Genomic DNA, 11264 nt, shown 5'->3' with positions numbered 1-11264 from the left:
TTACAACCTTTTTCTAGTTGAAAATAGGGATGCTTTTAACCCTCTGAGCCCATTTACAACCACACAACCACAGGGTCTTTAATCAAATACACTTTATTATCTTTATTAATCATTACACAATAAATGCAATATTTCACCTTTGATACAAAAATATTACATGAAGTGCCATTCAAAGAAACCTGTGTCAGGGCAATACCATAGGTTTCATCAGATTATTGGGAAGGGGACACTACTGTTACCATTCATGTAAATTCTGCATTACAGTGTAGTAATGACTTACATTCTGTGAACAATGACCCCCCCTTAAAAAAAAACACAGAGCTCTACTGTACATGTTCACATTTGTTCACAACATTTGGGAAAAAATGGCCAAAGAACGTCAGCTGCCAGATCTACATCAAAATACCACGGACTACAGTAACCCTGTTTAGAAGACTAATTTCCTCCCTGAAAACATGTCACTTAGAAAACTTTTTTAATCATAACCTGTACACTGTCATTCTTAATCTCGCTTTAGATTTTCGTCCCAGAAAGCAAAACTCCTGAAAATGTTTTTGCTGCTATACGTTTGCCTCGGAAGACAGAAATGCAATATTTTAACCTTTGACACTCAACGTTTAACAAAAATTGTTTGCAGCTCTCACACTGGCATCAAGCCAGTCAGGCAGTTTCACCCCTTTCGCTAATGTTATCCTCTGGTCAGCATTCTGTGCGATGTCCATCGCTATGTCCTGTCACCACACCTGGCAGCTTTTGATCATGTCCTTCATGGCTTTTATCCCATCGATGCTGCTGTCTTTCAGTGCCAGTCCAAGCAGAACAGGCCTGTTGCCTGCCTCTTGTGAGACAAATGTCACAAGGTGTTTGGCACACACATGGGTCATGGCCTGCAAAACGACATTAAACAGGTTGTGCACAGGGCTATCACACATTGACGCCTTAAGATGTCATTATAATTACATCGAAGCAGACTATGAGGAGGAGTTACACTGAACCATTACCTCATCTTTTCCCAGAAGTACTTTGGTGGTGAACATCGGAGTGCTGATGTCAGTGGCTCTGGAGTCGGGTGTGACAGAAATCAATGTTCCTATCTTCCCATACTGTGTGAGGACTACAAATATATAGTTGCTGAATTCTGTGCACACCACTTGAGTTGATATACCGTTGATGATCTCCTCTCCCTGTTTTGATTTGATCAGGGGCTGTGCTGCCATTGCTGCCCCTCTTATCTGGAAGAAAAGAAAGTGGGGAAGACTGTGACCGACTTGCTTCTGTACCCTCACACATTCAGTTCCGTTTACACTCTTATGTTCGATGTGAACTAATTTGTTTAATTAGCTTGCTAGCCACATACACAATTACGGACATCAATATTCGATAAGTAGCGAAACAGACATCACAACGGATGTCGTTGATGTTGCTTTGTCACTTTGCAAGCTAGCTAGCTAGCTAGCTAAGTAACGTTAGCTACATGTAGATAATTAATACAGTTTACAATCCTTCAAAATTATAAGCGCATTAGTTAGCTAGCTACGTGAGCAGCAGTCATTATATAAAATTTATTGCAACAACGCAAATTTCATTTGCAATAACCTAGTGATTCAATGCTAACTCGAAGGCTATGGAAAGTACATGGCAAGATCTGCATCGCCCGAATTGACTACGGCATGCCGAGGCTTCACTAGAAGCCTCATGTGTTGAGGCCATACAGTAGTTATGTGTCTTTAAATAATCTGCAATCGAATGAACGAAAGATTCAAAATTAAGCGTTAATTACAAAGCGTGAGGTATATCTTACCGTTTGGAGTAGATTGTTAAGAGAAAAACGTGTCGAAATATGCACTAATATAAAGAAAATGATACCTCAAACCGTCACGCGAACACTAACATTATCACATGCATTTCCGCTACTGTCCTACTGCGCAAGCGCATAGCCGTTTCTTTAGCTGAGGTTTGCTGCAGCTGTTGCTAGGGTTACTTGCACAGTGTCACAGAAAAAACTGAGATAATTTTCTCTGAATTCATAGCAGTAATCCATAGACTTCTGTTGTTCAACATCACTTTAAAGCAGGAGAACTGCAGTATGAATTTATAGGAAACATAAATCCTGTGAATGGCCTGTGCAAATCGATCGACTAAATTAACGGTAACACAGAAATGCTGCGGGATGATCATACTTCAGTAGAGTTCTGCTTCAGAGCAGAAAATAGTCTTGGACTTAATGTAAGTGCATGTGAATTTGGGATGAACTGTGTAATATTCATTTGGACACTGCTACACATTACTTAAATGAATATAGAATTGTCATACCACAGCAGAATTCGGAACCATTGATATTTAGTAATGTATTTTGGCACATTTCAGCACGACACATTCAGTCACGTAGTGGTAAACCTACTACATCTAAAAGCATTACAGCAGCTAAAACTCTAAAAGCATACGCCAGCACTATTCTGCTAAAAACAGAAATACAAATAATATTAAATTCAGACTAAAAACGCGATCCATTGAAGTGTATCTGTAAGGGCACAGACAGTAATGGCTTGTGTGAGAGATGATCAATGCAAATCCAAAATAATAAATTCAATTTAAGGTAATAAATTAAGCAAGCAACAGTAAAACGGTAGGGGGAAAATGTAGAGGTAATCTTTAAAGAAGATGTGTCTTTTAGAGATGAATAAGGACGTAAGTGGAATGTGCTCACCCACACTCACACCATTAAAACAGCTATATTAGTGAACTCTTAATCTCGCAGTGACAGCCCTGACCTTTTAAAGGCTGCAGGGAAGCTGAACAGACTTTGAAAAATTTAATCAGGGTTTAGTAGAGGTATCTTTAAATAGATGAAAAACATTTTCAAGACAAAACTGCCTTCAAGCGACAAATTCTTGAAAAGCTATTACATAATTGGCAGTCTCCTTGTGCATAATGTATTGCGGTAATAATCCTGACCATTCTCCGCAGAAATACATATTGTGTTTTAATATATATTCACAATGTGTTTTAATAATTATGCAGCAAGAGATTTCATTAAACTGTAAGAATAACAACAGATAAACTGTAATCACATGTGGAACCTTCCAGCAGCTCTCTACTGATTCTTTTCAGTCTTAAATTCTTTTTGAAATGCCGTTTTTAAATTTGTGCCTGTAGACCTTTCTTACACAATTCAGAAGCCCTTAGTAAGGTCACATAACACAGTGAAAGTCAATATTCATTTATCAGCTGTGTAACTCCTACCAGAATTTAATATTTGTTTATGATGAAGACCATGGCTGGTGTATATAAGTGTTATAAAATTTTAGCATTATAGATGTATATATGTGTTACATCTGTAAACCTTTATGACTTGTTCATATACTGTGGTTTTTACAATATATTAGGAATAGCCTATATTCTATATTATTCTCAAGGACAGGTGAAGGAGAGGGTTCATACCCAGTTATTTTAAATCACATACATACCTTTACTATTGGTGATACAGGAGTAGGCTTTCATATATTGCATGCTTGTTTCATTTCAAAAAGTGACCCCCCAGAAACTGTATCATGGTAAGTGGCTCTTTCATCATGCAGCTGGCATAGTTGAATGGCATGCAATAAACCTACTTAAGATGACAAGCAACCAATTAGCAGATTCTGAGGCTTTGTGTTCCAAGCTTCCAAAAAGTAAATTTAATCATAACACAAATATTGATTTGCATTTCACTTGAATCATGATCTCATCTGTACAGTACATTCACCCAGTAATAGCAATGTAGAACAGGGATGGACACTTCCAGTACTGAAGTCCAGGTGTATGTAGCAGTGCTATTAAATTACAAATGGACTGATACCTGTAACGACAGGAGAAGAGCTTCCAACGAATATAATGACTTCAAATAAACAATTAAGAGTTGGAACATGAAAACCAGTATAACCAGCTGTTCTCCATGAACATAAATGTCTAATTCTGAAGAAAAGTGTGTATCTCCTTGCCAAAGTAGGAATCAGGTTAACATTGATAGGCAAAGGATAAGCTCTGACTTGCTGAGAAAGCAGCAATGCATTCGACCAATGTCTTTCATACTGGATACCATGAGGTAGACACATCTGTCTCCAAGTGAACACCCATGCCTTTGAGAACACTTCCTTTCATGTTCTCTGCTTCCATTTCATCACAGGTTGAATAGATGCTTCACAGGCTCTGCTGAGTCTGGTTGGTTTGACGCTCTTGTTTGATACTCCGCTGGAATATTTACAGAAAGGCCGCTTTGTGCATCAAAATCGCTGCTGCACCTGCAAAATTCTTCAGGAGACTTTGATTCATGTATGTGCCTTCGAGTGACTGTGAAAGAAGTCAGTATCTCAGCAGTTTTGTCGCCAGCCTTGTCTCCTTTATATGGCTGGAGGGCGTACAGCTTGCTTTCTTCTCCTTGTCTTCTTCAGACCGAAGCTTCTGTAACTTCTATGGAACATCTTGTGACAGCTGACTGGTTGCCCAGCTTACTATGATACACGTTGCCTGGAATTGCAATGAATTATTTGGCTGATAAAGGAGTCAGTAAACACAGTTCACTTCATTATTTTCTCATCTTATGCAGTGATCAAATGCAAATTCAAGTGTTGTATTTTGAATGTTCATTAGATTGAATACGGAGTTTAGATTTGTCCGTCAAGAACAGTAATTTGAGTTAATATCACGCAACAATGTCATAATGAATACCATTTTTAATACAGTCTAAAATTATATTAGAAATTGCTTTTGGGCACTAAAAGATTTTCCTTTATTTGTTGTTATTAAATTTGTGTTGTTAGCATTGGAGCATTGTATTCATTTAATTAAACCAAATACTCACTTACTCAGCAGGGCGGGTAATTATGGGCTGTTGCAAGAAAAGTTTTTAAAAGATGGATTTAGCAGACCAGCTCAAACTCCTGCCGGAATATTAATTTGTGGTTGAAGCCCCTCTTGTTTCAAGAATCCAGCCACAATAATCCTGTTAGGGGTTTAGTAATAGGTATGTTACCTTAGTAATAGGTATGTTACCTATTACTGATATGAAGAATTTTGTTTTGCGTGTATATTATTATCAGAACATATGCCATTAGTTTTCTTGCCCTGTTCACCTACACATTTCAGACAGTGGCAGTAAGTAAAATAAATTTCTCTGGGCCTATGATATCTGAAATATGGTCACATGCAGTCTGTTGAAAAGACACAGCAGATATGTTGGGGGGTCATTTTTATCTGCAGTATGCAGCAGCCTGTTTTTCACCAGTCAGTGTAGTCTTATAATCGACTATGGATTTAATATGCTGGTTGAAATTGATCAGTCTCTGTGTACTGAGTGCAGAGATTTGGCTCATTTGGCTCATGTCTCTGTATGAAATTAGACTGATTAAACCCCAGAAGGCCCAACTGTTATTTTCTTGTCAGCTCTGTTTCCGAGTTTCTGAATTTTTAGCCACTGAAATAATGGTCGTTCATAAAAGAAACTGGCAAACGCATTCATGGCTTACTTCTGTGTACCTCCTGATTTGTGCTCATTTGTGACCATCTCTGGCAATGAGGTATTTTTGTCTTCTCTAGGGCTGTGGTTTTCAACCTTTTCATACCAGGGCTAGGCTTGCTGTGGTCTTACTTTTGTCCCTTTCTCCAATGTAATGCAGAAAATTGGGTTTGTGTTAACAGAGACACATATGTCTAATTTTTTTGCATGTAATTCAAGTCTTTCCATGATAATGCTATAGTCTACGGGCTTACTGAAAGGGCATGTATGTTTTAGTAGTAAGATATGTACCCAGCCATTTTGTTCATTACATGTATTTATACGTGACTGGTGGGCATAGCTCATTTCACAACGTCTGGATAAGAGGCTGTTTGGGAAAATACATTAATCCATATGGGATGTGTTGAATGATTATTTAATAACATAATTAAAATAATTAAACAATGATTAACATAATGAAGATAATTTCACACTTTTGGGAACAGCCTTGAAAATGTTACACTTAGAATAACATAGCTGACATTTCCCATTTCCCACGATCAATTTGTACAATGTAACATCTGCAAAAGTGATTGAGGGTACAACCCTTACTCTAGGCTATAACAGCAGTGCCCCACTTGGGGTATGAACATGTAGCCTCCTGTTTACAAACCTAGCCTCTCATGTACGTGTGGCAGACAACTGTCAGAGATGTCAAAGTCAGATTAAAATTCAAGTAACAGCTTGTAGCACTGCTTGGGACCCCAAATGGCACTCAGCACTTCAGCACCATGGATGCACAGCACTCCTGTGGGGGCAAACAGCCCATCAACTCAGCACTCATGGAAGCCGGCGAGCAAAACTACATAAACTGCAGGCAAACTGCAGTGTAGGGCGGCAGTGTAGCATAGTGGTAAGGAGCAGAAGAATGTAATGGAAAGGTTGCTGGTTAGATTCTATGCTGGGGCACTGCTGCTGTACCTTTGGGCAAGGCACTTAACCCAGAATTGCTTCAGTAAATATCCAACTGTGTAAATGGATAACATGTAAAAACTGGAACCGTTGGAACTGTAAGTTGCGCTGGAGAAGATCGTCTGCTAAATGCCAATAATGTAATGTAAACTGGCCTTCTTCAGCTGTGTGCATGCTGTTCTTATAGGAGCCAATATACTGGTTTTCATCACAAAATCTTAAGTGTCATTACAGTCAAATTCAAATTCCCAAACTAACATCTGGTCACCTAATCAGCCCCATTTTTGAACATTTTTGATAAACTTTATTTATAATTACAGTGTACTTAATTTGGTCCCTTGTTACATTTGTCCGTTTTTATCTAGTTCATGGTGGTGGATAAAGTCTGAATGCTTGCACTTCTATTTTTACACACAAAATGAATGATGGAAGAAATGATTCTGTCATTTAAATGGGTTTGGTACACAGCATGGGAGGTAAATGTCTATTCTCATGTTTGAACTGCTGATGATATGTGGACAAGACTGTGGTACTTAACAAGAAATGAGCATTGTTAAGGTCAATTACATTCTCTGATAAAGTTATTTTACAGGATAAATGTGTTCTGGCTCAGGTCAAGCCAGTTGTATCTGGGGTTAGTAACACACTTTGGGGTTGTGTAAATTTGATGTAGAAAGGCCTGCATTTTGCCTCAAGGGGGGCTGACCCACAGCGAAGGCAGGTCAGTGGAAAAACGGCTGTAGTGTGTGCTCCAGCTTTTCCCCTCTGTGCTTTCTGAGGGAGATACATCTGCCTCTGCTCCATTGCCTGAGGACCTGACACCTCCGCGTACCAGATGAGGAAACTGTCTGCAGGCCATAAAACCCTTCAGTTTATTTTGTCTTTGGCTTTTTTTTTTTTTTTTTAAGTGAAAGGTAAAAGAAACTCACAAAGTAAAGGAAGAATGCTGGTAATTTCTTTTTTAACTTCTATGTAAAAACTGAGCTGATAAATGAACACGCTTTTGCTTCAGCTATCATCAGTGTTTCAAATCATTGCTCTCATCCTCAACATTTTAATTTGTTTTTTTGTTTCTTCGTACTTCCGAAAATTAAACCCCTGAGGGCTTTGCGGCAACTGCTCTGTCTCTGATGATCCCACTGGAAATACTGCCTACACTGTGCTCTTTTCCACTATGGTAGCTGGAAGCCAGGGGAACTTGGGCTAAAGGTCTGCCAAGAACTTAAGCAAGAAACTTGTAAGCCCCAGTTGCTCTCCACAGTCCATCTGAAATGAGAATTGTTGCCTCTGATACACTTGATCCCACCAAAGAAGACACAGAATAAATACAGAAGTGTGCTGCAATGGCAACATGGGCACACTGAAACAAACAACAACTAAAAAGCACAACCACCTCCAACAAAAAGCATGACCTAATGCCAGCACAACATTTGACCACTTATTAGTTGTGGTCAAATATTACTCAAGTTCTTGAGTAACAACTATCATATCACCTTGTTTGCATATATTTGTGTAAGCTTTAAGTTTCCCTTTTGCTACCTTTGGTAAGGTTAGCAAGTATGACTTCTCACAGTTTTATCCAATAGCTAGATTGCTGTGGGGTGAAACAAAAAAAAGGCAACCATGCTTCTGGATTCAGTTTTAAAAGTGACAGTGCAGTAATGACCCTTTCCTTTAGCCCTGTTAGTCATTCTTGGCTTAGAGCTAAGGTCAGAGATAGTTACAGTACTGTCACTTTTTATACAGAAGCACAGCGCAGTAGCTATCTGTACCCATAGCTCCTGCTGGCCTTTCTTGGCTCATGAGCATTAGTGAGGTTATTGGCAATAGTTTAAATCTCACCTGTGGCACTACTAAGCCCTGAAAAGACAGTGGAAAAACTCTGTGGATTATTAGGCCTTGTCCTTGTAAGTTCCAGTTCTGAAAATGGAAAAATGGCTAATAAAAGCTCATTAAAGAGGTACAGTCTCCATTCTCTTAGACAAACTAGGCATTCAACCCCAGTCATCTTACATGACCATGATGCATTTGTATGAGGTTGTCATCAGTAAGCAGACCATTACAGCCCTTCTTTAACTGGTTAAGTGCCGGATACTGCTGTGACCATTTTTGCAATACTTTAAGTGGAAAGGAACCACCCAGCGCCTCATTTGAAAGATAAAATTGAAATGAATCCATATCAGTTTAATTGTAGACGGATACAAATATGACCACAGGTTAGAACAGCTTTGTTTTTACCTTTTCCCTCCATGCATGTTCTGTGGAAATTGATTTTTGTGGTTGTTCCTGATTTCATATAAAACAGCTCACAGTTGATATGCATTCATACATAGGTACAAAGCTATTGGCATTCAGGTGAACGCATCCACTGAAATCAGGCTGTAAAGAGATTCATTCATCACTCAGCACAAATTCCGACATTTATGGCGTTGTATGACGGAGAGAGAGCGATAGATTGGGGAGTGAGGGAGTGGCAAAACATGTCATTTAAAAAGAAAGAAAAAACACATTTTGGGTTCATAAATTCCCCCCTGTGACAAAGCCCATAAACTTGGTATCTGTTTTGCATTCTCATAACACAGTGTGTGGACGTTCACTGCTGTGCGTCACTACAGGAGAGAGATAATGATGATTATGCCTGGCAGGGTTTAGTTGAAAATATAGTTCATCCTCCTTGCGTTTCTTCCTTTTAAGTGTCGGCTGGACTCTTTATTTCCTGCCTGGCCTCTCAGGCTTTCTGTGCACATTCATTCATTCCAGAGGCAACATACTGTCATTATTACAGAGACGTTATAGACATACAAAAAACACGAAAGCATGAGAGTGTTCAAATTTTATTGAAAGAGGTGAATGTTTTATTGAAACACATATGATATATATATATATGTCTCATGTTATACATGTTATACATGCCACAGTCCATATTAATTGAATGTAAAGTCTTTTTCATACAATGTGGCTGGTGATTGACCACTCAGATGCATAAAAAAGAATACCATATTAAAAAAATTAATTTGTCGAAAAACCTCAAACTTGTATATACATTTCCTGGGGTTTGCGCAGAACTGATAAAATATGCTGACCATTGCAAAGGTGCCCACTATTTGTGACTGCTCCTGAGATAGGTGATTGGGTACAGCTGGTGAGGGGATTAAAGGTGTTGTGATGAAAATCAAGGAAAAACCCCACAAAACTCACCAATTTTCTTCACTTGTATTAATGGCTTAATACTTTCAGTAGGTGGAGTCTGGACAAAGCCAGTTTGCTTGTAAAATACTCAGAACCACTTAACTTCAGTTATCAGTCATATTGGTGTCAAAAAATATTTGTGATAGACAACTTCTATTTTTTTAATCATACCCTTCTTAATGCTTAGCATGTCTTTAAAATAATTTTGGAGCCTTTAAAATTTGTTCATTAAAATTTATTGTGAATGTGCATTTGCCAATATGCCAACATCTACTCTCAGGCCCATTGCAGCCTATGAACAGTACAACTTGGATACGTTTCATGGGTATTTTTTATAGAGAACTGGCAAGTAGCCAGTGAACTTTCAAGAGAGGCTTGCTTACTGTCCCTAGTCAACTTTGACAGTGCGGTAATGTCAGAAAAGTCAGGATTTTTTAATTAAAAAAATTGAAAACCACTTTAGAAGATGAATCTACTGACACATGTATCACAGGAAGTGATGTTGTTTTTAAACTGAGTTTTTGCACCTGGTGCACACAGGGACATCAGTAACATTGCAGGCAATTATCTCATAATTAAAAAAGGAAGCCACTTTCCTTTTATTCATGAGATCATTACTATATTCACTTTTTAAAACCATCAAGTCTGTTTTTTCCCTACAGCATATACTTAATCAAGTCTTTTTGATATCGTTTGAATGGATATTATGTACCATTTTCCTCCCCTGGTGTATTTTCAAAAGATTGCTTTCTTAAGACCACGCAACCCAATCCACAAGTGCAGATTTGCGTTTCCTCTTACAGCTCAACAATGCATCTAATTGAAATCACTTCCAAGCATCTGGAGGTTTGTGTAAGATGGTTTCTCGAGGAATCAAAGCACCTTTACGTCATCGTTAAATACCAGAATTTAATGACACGTGTTCCTCTCTTGGCCACTAGAGTGCTGTGCTGTATTGCAGATAAGGGACAGGATCTCTGTGAACCTTTTGAAAGCTTGCAGCAGGAGCAGTCTCAAGCGAAGACCACTGGATTGTATCTTAAGAGCTATTTTATCAGGAAAATGTCAAAAATGGGGGAATGGGAAAATGTTAAATTATGTTGGCTGTGATACAAAAGTGTCTTATTTTGCTTTTCTATTGAAAGACAAAGACGTTTTTCTCATAGCCAATTTGTACATCTTATTTGCCTTATATCAACTGTCATCTCAGTTTTCACAATGCAACAACAGGACATGTCCAAAACAGAATGCATCAGCATGCTTTTGAATAAAACAGAACAAAACCCAGTCTGAAGGTGAAATAAAACTGAGTAAGAAAACTGATGAAAAAATAGCCCTTTACGACAGCCATGCAAGTGAACGATGAGGAGCATTAGAGTCTCCTCTGCCAATAGGCTTTTTTGGTAAGGAGAATTGAATATCCGTCAAAGACAGAACGGCAGGCAGTTATGATGATCGTCAGTTCTTATGCCAGAGGGAACTGGATGGCATTTAAAACCAGCCATATAGGTTCTGTGACTACTCAGTGCAGACCAGTGCCTGTCTAGTATCTGTATTAGTGATTGCTGCAGGCATTTACAACAAGAATCTCTTTGCAGAATAATTTAGTCCATTATGGATTGTTTCACCA

At 38.5% G+C, this 11264-nt stretch overlaps 1 protein-coding gene across 1 annotated transcript; it reads right to left on the bottom strand.

Moving 5' to 3' along the window:
- Window positions 1-168: 168 nt before the first annotated feature.
- On the bottom strand, window positions 169-1906 carry psmg3 (proteasome (prosome, macropain) assembly chaperone 3). The gene is made up of 3 exons (XM_036553400.1): window positions 1802-1906; window positions 1002-1232; window positions 169-887 (listed from the first exon to the last, which is right to left on the bottom strand). The coding sequence occupies exons 2-3, from the start codon at window positions 1215-1217 to the stop codon at window positions 735-737; spliced, it is 369 nt and encodes a 122-aa protein (XP_036409293.1). The 5' UTR covers window positions 1218-1232; window positions 1802-1906; the 3' UTR covers window positions 169-734.
- Window positions 1907-11264: the final 9358 nt, after the last annotated feature.

The sequence above is a fragment of the Megalops cyprinoides genome, chromosome 19 (assembly GCF_013368585.1).
Source record: "Megalops cyprinoides isolate fMegCyp1 chromosome 19, fMegCyp1.pri, whole genome shotgun sequence".
Lineage (NCBI taxonomy): Eukaryota > Metazoa > Chordata > Actinopteri > Elopiformes > Megalopidae > Megalops > Megalops cyprinoides.
This window is presented reverse-complemented; position numbering and strand designations above follow the sequence as displayed.

What these genes read in the sequence shown, in the direction of transcription:
- psmg3 (XM_036553400.1), bottom strand. Translation starts at nt 1,217, where the DNA reads ATGGCAGCACAGCCCCTGATCAAATCAAAACAGGGAGAGGAGATCATC. An exon ending in TACTTCTGGGAAAAGATGAG is followed by an intron (nt 888 to 1,001) that starts GTAATGGTTCAG and finishes GTCGTTTTGCAG; the next exon opens with GCCATGACCCATGTGTGTGC.